This window comes from Delphinus delphis, chromosome 5 (genome assembly GCF_949987515.2).
Source record: "Delphinus delphis chromosome 5, mDelDel1.2, whole genome shotgun sequence".
Lineage (NCBI taxonomy): Eukaryota > Metazoa > Chordata > Mammalia > Artiodactyla > Delphinidae > Delphinus > Delphinus delphis.
The window spans coordinates 41,343,532-41,355,591 of NC_082687.1; the positions used below are offsets into that span (position 1 = coordinate 41,343,532).

At 37.1% G+C, this 12,060-nt stretch overlaps 1 protein-coding gene across 1 annotated transcript in view; it reads right to left on the reverse strand.

The window, feature by feature from the left end:
* Positions 1–6,493: 6,493 nt before the first annotated feature.
* Positions 6,494–12,060, reverse strand: part of LOC132425369 (uncharacterized) — a 33,264-nt gene continuing 27,697 nt past the window's right edge. Inside the window, exon 6 of the mRNA XM_060011675.1 lies at positions 6,494–8,632. Coding sequence (XP_059867658.1) covers positions 8,495–8,632 — 138 coding nt within the window. The 3' untranslated portion in view covers positions 6,494–8,494. The remainder of the gene's footprint in view (positions 8,633–12,060) is intronic.

Genomic DNA, 12,060 nt, shown 5'->3' on the forward strand with positions numbered 1-12,060 from the left:
CCTGGGAAATGTTACTGGAGCTGATCTTTCCTCGTGTCCTTCACCACCCCAGTCTTTCCTCCAGAATTGTTTTTTGGGTGTGAGCCCTGCGCATCTGGTTTTCCTGTTTTCCATTGCAGGCTGTTATCCTTTGAGCGATTTTTACAACTTAATCTTTCAACTTTTTTTAAGGTTTTTAATTTCAGTCATCTAATATCTAAGACCTCTTTCTCCAACCTGTGTTATAAGTAGTAACCTGTTCTTAACATGGGTGTGTATTATCTTTTATTCAAGTCTAAAGTTAACATAACTTTCAGAGTTTGTTTCCCCAAGATGCTTTTCTTTCCTGTTGCTTTGGCCTTTGCCTATAATCTTCCTCAAATGTTTGGTGATCCTTGTCTCATATATAGGAGTGCAGCATTTTTAAAGCAGCTTGGATGTTGTGAATTTGTGGGGCTGAGGGATGGGTATTTGTCAACCATGGGGTTCACTACTGGGTGATCGGGCTGTGTCATTTTATTGAGGAACCTCTTGATACATTCTTTTTTTCCTTCCTTGAGCTGATCAGGTTCATCAGAGAAGTCTTTTTCTACTCTGCTGCCTGGAGGGTAAAATACCTGGCTGCCAGTGTTCTGAGATCCCAGTGAGGGGAGAAACCTGAGGGATCTGAACAAGTAAACTACTTGAACTCCTTTATTTTCATCATTGTATGCCTATTGAGTCCGAAGACCACCCTCTTACCTGCTTCAGACAAGTTTCTGCCAGGATGGAAGAGTTCAGCTGTCCAGCAGTACAGAGGGCATCTGGAGGTTTAACTGCTTGTCAAACAGACTTTCAACCAATCCTCTTTAGTCCCTTTTACCTCTGTTTACAGAGATACCTGGGCTGCCGTTTGCTAATAAGCCTTTGGGGGTTCTGTGGTACTATCTGAAATATCCTCACTGCTGACAGAATATTAAGTTTTCTTGTCTCCTTAGTCAATTGCCATTTATTCAGAGGTTTGCAGCTTCCAAAATTTTGTAGTTTCCTCTCCCGTTTTCTTTTTTTTTTTTTTGGCTGCATGGCTTGTGGGATCTTAGTTCCCAGTCCAGGGATTGAACCTGCGCCCATGGCAATGAAAGCGCAGAGTCTAAAACCACTGGACCGCCAGGGAATTCCCTCCCATTTTCTTTGACCTTATATATTTTTTATGTTGCCCCCCCCTTTTTAAGTAATGGGTTTTAGTAGGATTTCAGAAGACCAGAAGTGGTATTGTTTACTTTTAGCACCCTTTTTGTGTGTGATAATGACAGATTTGGGGAGACAAAATGTTAGTAGTTCAGTACCCTTCTAAAATTTGGCCAGCAAAGTAGAAGTTTACAAGTAGTTTGCTAGTTTATTATAGAACAAATCTCATTTACCTGTTGGACAGTGTTAGGAAGCTTTGATTTCAGTTCTCATCAGTTTTGTAGACCCTGTTAGAGCTACCAACCCCCGTTTCTAGGTCTGTTGGCCTAAGTCAAATTTTGTTACCTTTTGGTTTACTAGATGTTTGCTACCAGGTGAGTTAGTTAATCTCTCTTCCTGGGGTTCTGGGTTTCCTCTTACTCCTTTTTTAACCTTCAAATATGTATTGTAAGGTTGCAGGTCTTATTACCACATTACTCTTTCCACATTGGGGTGGCAATTACTTCACTATTCTTTGTTGTATACAAGTTAGAATATAGTGTGTGGACACCTGTCCAGGTGCCATTCATGCTGAGATAGTTTTGAAAGGTAGTCTCAATAACATTAGGATCTGATTATTAGGTCTTTGTATTCTATACATTTATGTGCTTTGTTTTACTGCTTGGGAAAGTTCTTTGAAGTTGTCTTGTGCTTCAAAAGTACTTTATGGCCTTGAGGTATTGGGAATTTTAAAACAAGGACTGATCCCACTGTCCATCACAGTATTTGTGTTGGTCCTGAAATGTATAATGAGTTTATTTGGTTTGGAGTCAGCTTAACCTGAAATGTAAAAATCTAGATCCATGCATAATGGATGCACATCTCAATAAAGTAAATTTCTTTGGATGCAGTTCACTTAATAGTGCAATTTATCAGTGTACTAATACTTAAGGATGACCCCAGACTTCATGAAGACTGTTACTACCTACTTTTGAAAAGTTGAGAAGAATGCATACTTTTTCCTTTCTGCACTACTGGCTATAATTAGGAGTCTAGTCTGAAATTTTGCATGTTTAACATGGTTCTAGCAAGATCCAGTTGTGTAAATTGGTGGGTTGGGCTGTATATTGCTGTCAATTGCCTATAATCTGGAAAGTTGGGGGAGTGTTGATTATAATCTCGTTGGTATTTCAAAGAGACCTGCAGGCTGTTTATATCAGAATCAGTATTGTTTGGAGGTGTTCCCTGGGATTCTGTATTTCACACACACCAAGTGATCTTCCCTACACTGAAGTTGTAAGGACTGTTGTTTTAAGGTGGTTAGAGTTAAGCTTGCTGTGTTTCATAAGGATTTTTTGTCTTTCTGTTTTTACTTTTATCTCGTGTAAAGACAAATAAAGGTGCATGTTTCATAAAACTTATACCACTCAAGCATTTTAATCACGGACCCTAAGTCTAGCTTGAAAAAAACCATAGAGACTTAGCATTCTAATGAGTGTAAGAGAGGACAGGGAGCAGTAGTGTGCCATGCTGGGGAAAGGAGGTGGTGAGGGTAGGTGGTTGGGATTAAACTCTTTAGAGGCAGTACATTCCCCTGTCGCCTGCATATTGCCCCCTTTGGTTTGTCACTGACTTCATTCGTTCCATTATTATTAATTGGTAATCAGCAACTCTGTTTGAAACTGACTTTTTCTGTTGTCTTGAGTTGGGCTAGTTATATATTGCCCTGTTGTCCATAAGCATCTTTTAGATTCTCATGCAGGAGATAATTCCAACAGCTTCCCTTTATAAGTGACTATAGTATAGTAGCTTTGGGTAAGACTGCAGGATCCAAGGGAATATGTAATTTAGGAAGACAGAGCAGAATGCTCTGCTAAATGTTTATTTTCTCCAGTAAGCTCTGTAGAGGTGGATAATTTGGGGGGACAGAAAGGTGCTTAAAGGGCATGGAAAAAGGACTTGACAAAATTATTTTACTACTTAAAAAGGGTGAGATACTTTGTAGGAATGAAATCCTAAGTAAGAGCAAGGTGTTCCTTGTTTCAGCAGTCCAAATCAGTTATTTTAGTTGTCATGGGAGGAATTCTTTAAAGTCTTCAGAGAAAGTACAGATAGGTCCTCATTTATTAAACATTGATATTAGGGTTATCGGATTCTATTTTGAGAAACTTACCTAAGTTGCTCGGTGTTGGGAGAGTTTATTTCAAGGTTAGTTGATACACATTTTATTTGTGTAGGCTATATTCTGTTTGTATTTTAGAATTTGAAAGCAAGGTTACTTTCCTGCCTTTTTGAAATTTTTCTTGAAAATATTGGAAGACACTTAACAGTTGTATTATGCCAGTACCTAAATGTGACATTTAACATGTCATGGAAAGCTATGCTTTGAATAAATACTTGAGAAAAGGAATTATATAATTGCCCCTTTGTTGTATGGATGGCCTTGGGTTACACAGGGCTTTATCACATTTTTAGAGAACATTTGCCAATCTCAGACTGATGAAGTGGAACCCTTTTAAAATAAATTGGAAGATGGCTATATAATTATTGCAGTGTAGTTAAAGAGATTGGCTAAGGCAATAAAGAAAATTTCAAAATACTCAGAAATTTGTTGTAAATTGCTTCTACAATAATTGATAAAGCATGCTACAACTAATTATATGTATTAAGACCTATCAGCATGTCTTTTTTTAGAACCTGGTTGACTTGATTCTAAACCAACATAATGTTCTCTGTACCATTTGACATTTTCAAGACATATTCTCCCTAAGCAGATTTTGTTGGAACCAAGTGTTTCCAGTTCTAGAAGCCTACTTCTAGAATCTTCATGTGAAGTTTATAGTGGGCTTTAATGGGGTTTTGATTTGCACTAAACTTTCTTTTCTGAAAGATTATGTTTAAATTATAATGTAGTGCTTTTGTCTTAAAATTAAACTCTTAACAGCAGTCATGCATTTTTTGCACTGTCTTTTTTTTTTTTTTTTTTTTAAGGTTTCCTCTCTTGGAAGAATTTCCTGAAATAATGTAGGTCTTGTTTTCTTATTTGGGAAGGTAAGGCAACTACTGTCATGTTTAAAATGACAATGTTAAATGACGGCATTCTTTTTAAAGTTAGTGATGCATAATTGGTTAAACAGTATTACAGGTTGAGATTTTGATGGAAGAAAAAAGCAATTTCCAATTTTCTCCAGAATATTCATGAGAAAGGATACCAAGAGTAGGAATATTTTATATGGGGATGTTCAGTCTTTAGCCTCTACTGGGCTTGCTGTCAAATTGTGAAACCACTAAAAGGGCTGGGAATGCATTTACTCTCTATGCAGACAAATTTTTCAAAAAATGGCAAATCGAATTAGATGTGTACAATAGCAATAATGTTAACCAAGGTACTCATATTCAACGTAAATACAGAAAAAACCTAACAGTATCATTTCATTATTACATTTCCTACGTTCCTTTGAGAACTCTTTAAGGAATGTGGGTCACTCAGTGCTGGCCTGCCAAGAGAGAGGGTTCCATCATGGTGGGTCATGGTGTGGTGCTGAGCAGGGGCTTCCCCTCAAATGACCTGTTTTCCTGTAACCAGCTTGTGATTCGTCTAAAAATCAGGCCGGAACTAAATAATTCTGTTCTAGCTTCTGCGAAGACTGTAATGAGATAATGAATTTTCAAAACAAGTTAAAATAATTCTTGCAGATTTATTAGAATGTGTGGGACATTCTATTTTGTAGATATTTTAAAAATTCTTGTTTAGTATGTTGAATGGAATAGATATTTCAAGTGAATGGTTCAGAGGTCCCACTCCGTCATTTGTCCTGTGATGTTGGGCAAATAAAATTGAACTTCTCCAACAAGCGTCAGTTTTTCCAACTGTAAAATTAGATGTTCTTTAGGGATGAACATTAAATGATAGGTATGTGAAAAGTGCTTTGATGTTAGTCATTCTCAGCTTCATACACTGAATGGGGTTTAAACTTTGAGGCGCCATTCCAACCTTAAGCAGAACCTTCAGGTTTGGAGCCCAGACAGCCTACACTGTCTTATTAGGATCCCCAGGTGATTCTGATGCTGAGCGTTGAAAACCAAAGCTCCGTATTTATTGCTGTGATCATGTTTAAGAGCTATGGAAATCATGCATATGAAAAAGTATCAAATGTTAATGTCTCTCTGTATGTGCTAGGCAGTCCAAATACAAAAAAGGCTTGAGGGGAGTAGACACATAGTTGTCTACCATGATGGGGATGAGTGCCCTTTTTGAAGCTTGCCTGGGCACCTGCAGGGACTCCCTACTTTTGTTTCTGTCACTCTTCTGGGCTTCCCTGCTGTGAGTCTTCAGGAGATTTCATGTGGAAGCTCTGTGATTTTGGTGAGTAATTTGGGAAAAGGAGATAAGCAGAAGAGAGGAGTCACAGTAGACTAAGGTCTAGATCACAGACCTAGATCACATAGCTGTGATCCCCTTTATAGACACAGGAGATAAGGTCCAGTAAGCAGTTTTGTGGGGAAAGAAGGAAGAATATATACGAGTTTTAGGATTTAATATTTGAGGTGTTTGCACGTTATCCAAGTGGATGTCTCCAGTAGAGAAAATGGTTTGGAATTCAGAAGGAAGGTTATTGCTGGAGAAGGCAATGCCATGGGAGTGAATAAAAGCACCCTGGAGAGTGCGGAAAATGAAGAGAACTGAAGGCTGAGCTCTGCTGCAGTCCATCTGAGTGAATGAATGAATGCACGACTGAACTCCCAAGGTCTAGTCCACTTTCTCCACCCACACAGCAAGCAGTGTCTCCATTTGTTCATCTTTTTTCCTCTTACTATGTTAGCCCAGTGGACTCTGGCAAGTGACCTAACTTGTGCTTCAGTTTTCTTATCTGTAAAATGGAAATAATAATAGTACCCATCTCAGGGTTGTTGTGAGAATTAAATAAAAATAAAGTACTTCAACAGCTACTGGCATATCAGTGCTCAGTAACAACATTAACTGGATTGCCTTTACCAATTGAGATAAATTTGATTTCTAATAAGGTCCAATTCCCATCCCACTTATAAGTGCAAATCTTCCTCAGTGACTGGAGCCAGTGTTGATCATTATCTTTCTTGTATTTTTTCCCTGCCACACAATGCATCACTTAGTAGATGTTATTTTAACGTGTTTATGATCTTTGTTGGTCTTACCTCCTCAACTGGAATGTAAGCTTCCCGTAGGATCGGAACCATTTCTTACACTTCTACATACAGCCGTTAATTTCTCAAATGTCTGTTATCTCTATCAATGTGGTAACTTAGAATAAATCCTAATGATTTAGGACTGTTTTGGTGCAGAGGAGCAACTCAACAATATTTGAATGCATAAATGAAAAATCTAAGATTGTCTTAATATCTGTTTCTTTCTACTCAGGTACATTCTGCTAGGTGTTGCACAAATAGCAGGGAAACACTTTACTAAATGAGTACTTTGCTTACTTCTTCCTAGCAGCTTTCAACAGTTCATAAAAATAGAAGTCATCTGGAAAACTCTTAAACTCTGTTTAAGACTGCCTAGGAAAACAGGTATTACATGGGACGTGCTGCCTGGAACCAGGGTGATAGCCTGTGCTTTAAACGCGCTGCAAGTGGAGGGAGGTTGCAAAGGCATTTTTTTTATTTTTTAGGCTTCTGGGTCTTGGCATCCTAAAATGTAAAATTGGGGGTGGTGTGGTGGCTAGATTAGGTGTTAAATTTGATGTCTTCTAGCAATAAATATGCTAGTATTCACTGGCAATCAGGATACAAATACATTGTTTTGTACATAATTATAAATTACAGAAATTTTATAGGGCTACAAAAGTAATGGCAGCAAAATGCATGACAATATCCTCACAGTATTCCTTCAGATTCCTATCTCTACCCCCCCCCACCACCAAAACAACCTACTAACCTGGTCCAAAGCAAAATAGTACTGATGTGTGTTGTCTGGCCCACAATTAATTTAAGGGGTCAGATAATATACTCTGAGTTAAACGTGGGTTTCGTGGCTATATACCTCAGTCAGTACTTGAATCAGTAAAATCTCAGCTTTCTAGCTGTGTGATCTTGAACATGCCATTTAACTTTGCTCTTTTCTGATATGCAAAATAAAGATAATAATGTGAACTAACATTAACATAGCACTTATGTGCCAGCCAGTTTTATGTGCTTTACATTATACTAACAATAGTTTTTACCTCTTCATGTCATTGTAAAATTTAATGAGACACCTCTCCCCCAAAGCACTTAGTACATATGTCAGACTATATTTCTTTTCCTGGGTATAAATTACAGAAATTCCAAAAGTTTCTAACATTTAAAATGCTTTAAAAAATATTTTGTGAATAGAAAGGTGATATTGTGCTGGAGGAATTGGGACCTACTTAAAATGCTGATATTTGATCATTATCAGAATTAAAATGAGTTCTCTAGTAGTCAGGAACCCCTGTTCTAATCTTTTTATTCTTCCCCATGGATCACTATGATTTTTATGATTTTTAAAACGTACTTTAGACCTCAACATCCCAGTTAGGAAATAGAATTCATAAAACCTTGTAACCAACTGCGAAGTGAAGTTGAATGTTTTGGGTTTTAGAAATCTTAGTGATTCAAGGTTATTGGATGAAGTGTATCAGTTAAAAAGAGAATAAAGCTGTTAGGGTGGTAAAATAGAAAACATGACCTGTGATTTATTAGAGAAATGATAGTTTCCTAATTTTTTAATCTTTACCCAAAGAAATGCCTAGTATAAAACACAATGGTTTGAATTTTCATTTCACATGAAAGAATATGTAGAAGAGGTGAATGTGTATCTGGACTGTACTCATGTAAGAATTCTTCTAAGGGAATTTTAAGGTCATTTCTGAGTAAGGAGTAAGATAATGGGGATTTAATCAATGCCATAAATGCAGTCATCTTTCCTATTAAGTAATAGTTAACACTTAAATAGCATTTTCTATGTGGTAGACAACAACTCTATGCGATATTATTATTATTAGCTCCATTTTAAAGATGAGGAGACAGGGTCAAAGGTTAACCAACTTGTCCAAAGTCATCTATATGGTATGTGGCAGAGTGGAGAGTTGAAGCTTGGCAGTCTGATTTCAGGGCATGTGCTTGTAATATTAACAAAGAGAAGAGTAGTGGAGCAGTGGTAAAAAAAAAAACAAAAAAAACAAATGGGATTACAGAAATGGGAGAGGTACAAAGACGAGTCAAGGAACACTAAAGGGACAAGGAAATACTTCCAACCCCCTTTTCCTCCATTCCTCCTACCACTAGAGAAGGCTTTTGTAGTTGCTGGTTGTAGAACTCTAATTACATATAACAATTTATTGGTACCTGCTGGGGATGGGGAGAAGGGTCAAGTTGGTATTACATTTGTACTTAAAAGAATGATGATGATTGAAAGGAGAATGGCCATGGTGATGACTATAATCTTTTTGAAGTGTTTCCACCATATCCTCCCAAGAATCTTTCTTGTTTTTTGGGATTCTTTGGCCTGAAATGAAAATAAACACAAATTTAATGTTTTCTTTCCATTTCTGGATTAATGTGCACACTACAATACTTATTAGAACGATTTAGAAGAACAGATTTAATTTGGGTTTGACCAATCACAAAAAGTCTCAATAAGTCTGAGCAGCTGTTATAAAATGATGCACCAAGATTCTTTATTGTGTTCAGCTATACTTCTATTGGCTTTATTAATTTTGTGACCTTGAATAAGTTACTAACTCTCTGAACTGGTTTCCTCATCTTAACATCATGATTTTACTTAAATTCCACTATCCCCTACAACCCTATTTAAAATTGCTACCCCATCTCCATTCCAGAAGCCCTCTTCTTCTTCAATGCATTATTTTTCTCCAAAGTACTTATCTCTTATCTAACAATATGTACATTTTACTTACTTGTTGTTTGTTGAGAACGTAAGTTCTATGAAGGCAGGGATTTTTTGTCTGTTTCATTCACTGCTATATTCCCAACAGCGAACAACATAGAGCAGGTGTTCAATTATAATAGTATTTGTTGAAAAAATGAATGACTAAATCTATTAAATGAGGATAGTAGTATCTGCCACATAGTAGCCCAGATTGTGAGGATTAACTGAGGTAGTGAATATAGTATATCGAGACTGGATATAAGAATAAATTATGCCATTATTATAATTAACATTTTGATGAATAATGAGATGGACTTCGTTAAGTACGATATAAAAAGTTTCATATCTTAATTAACCTAAACAAAATAGCTCACTTTTATTAAATTTTATTAAGATTATTGAAAGAATCCAAGGAGCAGTGGAGAGAAATGAAACACGGTCACACGAAATTGTAAAATCCTTCCCCCCATCCCCTGAAGTAAGCTTTATTGTTTTCATTTGGTCTACTCCTTTTTATTTTTAAAATATATGTAACTGCTTTTCCTATAGCGTGATACAAATAAATTGCTTGATGCTTACATGGATTTCTGCTATCTGCCACCTGGATGAGTAAAATTCTAACATATTTCAGTTATCTTTCTTCGTGCAACAGATCTGCTTTTTTACTCTCAGTATATATGGTGATTTTCCAAGAACAAAATCAAGGTATGTACATGATTACAGTGCATGCTATAAATGGCATGAGTCCTGGTATGCCACTCAGATGGTCTCATGACTAGTGTATGACAAGTTATGGGAGCCCCAGGTTTATATATCCAAGATGCTGGTGGTTATTCTCAAGGATCTGGTGTATGGAAGCTACTGACTATATATACTTTCCAAGATGTTATAATTTATTGAATGCTTAAAATGCAGGTACTATAGGACATGCATTATATGTATTTTTGCATAATAGTATGCAATACTTATAATAACCCTAGGTGAATATTCCTGTTTTATAGTGTTGAAGAAAATGAGGCTCAGAATGGTTTAAGTTGCTTGCCTCAGAGTAAGTGGTGGAGCTGGAATTCAAATCTAGAATTGCATGACTATACTGCCTCGTGTAGAAACAGTGAATTAAGGTATAAATGGACTTTATATCTTTCTCTTAGACTATTTATTCTCTTTTATTAATGTAGCGTGTATATATAGTTTGAAAAGTCAGAATTCTATAAGGCTTATGAGTAAAAACTGCATTTTCCCCCTGCTCCTCTTCACCCTGATCCTATTTTTCAGAGGTAATCACTTTCAGCTCTTTTTCGTGTGTTTTGTTAATTGCTGTATCTCTATTTCCTGGAACAGTGGTTCTCTCCTGGGGATAATTTTGCCCTCCAGAGGACGTTTGGCGATATCAGGAGACATTTTTGACTGTCATGACTGTAGGGGTGCTACTGGGCATCTAATGGATAGAAGCCAGGAATGCTGTTGAATATCCTACAATGCATAGGATAGTCCAGAGTGTGCCACGGCTGAGAAACCCTGACCTAAAACAGTGTCTGACATGTAGTGGGTGCTCAGTAAATACTTGCTGAATGCACCTCATTTAGCTGTTTATTTTTTCCTGCTGTTTGTTTTCCTCTGTATTGCTAGAAACTATATATATATATATTTTTAATTTTTTCCTTGCGGCACGCAGGCCTCTCACTGTTGTGGCCTCTCCCGCCGCGGAGCACAGGCTCCGGACGCGCAGGCCCAGCGGCCATGGCCCACGGACCCAGCCGCTCCGCGGCATTTGGGATCTTCCCGATCCGGGGCACGAACCCGCGTCCCCTGCATCGGCAGGCGGACTCCCAACCACTGCGCCACCAGGGAAGCCCCATATATATATATATTTTTTTTCTTGATTTTTCCTGTTTCCAACTATAGAAAAGGGGATATAACTCCTACCATACCTCCAAACCCCCCTTCCCCAAACACATACCTTTCCTATTCTTTGTGTTTAATTAAAGCTTTGTAACTATTCCCTGAGACATGGAGCATATTTGACTACATTGACTTTAGTGTATAGCTTTTTGGTTTCTCTAGAGCTAATAATAGGTAGATAGTTAAAATGTTTTCATTTATTAGTTTTTAATCTACCAACCAGTAATTCATTCCCAAACTTTCCAGAGGAGCTGGAAAATATCCTTCCTTTGATGGCTCCTCTGTTGGATCCTTCTGCTTTATCTTGAAGTTCCTCACAGAGCCTTTTGATCTACTCCAGTGTGGTTTGGTTGGGGTCTAGGTTTGCTATACCTATAGCTTTAATCTTCAGATCTTTCTGCACCAGTATCCTGGGAATGCCCTTCTCTTGTGCTGGGCCTTTTGTTTTTTCAGTCTCATTTCGTTCCCTTTCTTGATTTATTTCCTTCTGTTGGTGAAAAATTTCTGCTGAAAACTTCTTAGGAAGGGTGAGTGGGAGATATGTTTCTGAGAATTTACATGCCTAGAAATGTCTTGATTCTACCCTTGGTAATTTGGGTATAGAAGTCTAATGTGGAAATCATTTTCCTTCAGAATTTTAAAAGCATTCCTTCATTTTTGTTTAGCACCCGTATATTGCTTTTGCAAAATCTGTTATTCTAATCGCCAAGTCTTTGTTTTTTCTCTCTCTCTAAAAACCTTCAGAATCTTCTCTTCCTTTTTAACGTTCTATACTTTTGAGATTACATGCCCTGCTATGATCCTCTTTTGTTGTTCATTGAATCTGTGAATTCATGTTATTTAGTTCTAGGATTTTTTCTTGTATTAATCTGATTTTCTCCCCTCTGATTCCTTCATTTTCTTTTTCTGAAAATCCTGTTATTCATATGTTGGATCTCTTACACTGATTCTCTGTCTTTTCTCTCTCTTTTTGCTCTGCTCTCTGAGAGAATATCTCAACTTTATATTACAATCATTCTATTTAATTAAATTTTACTGTTGTTTTAACTTCCAAAAGATCTTTATGTTCTATGAATAAGCTTTTACATAGCTTTCCATTCTTGTTTCAGGGTTGTACAATATTGTCTTCTATTATTTCTCCG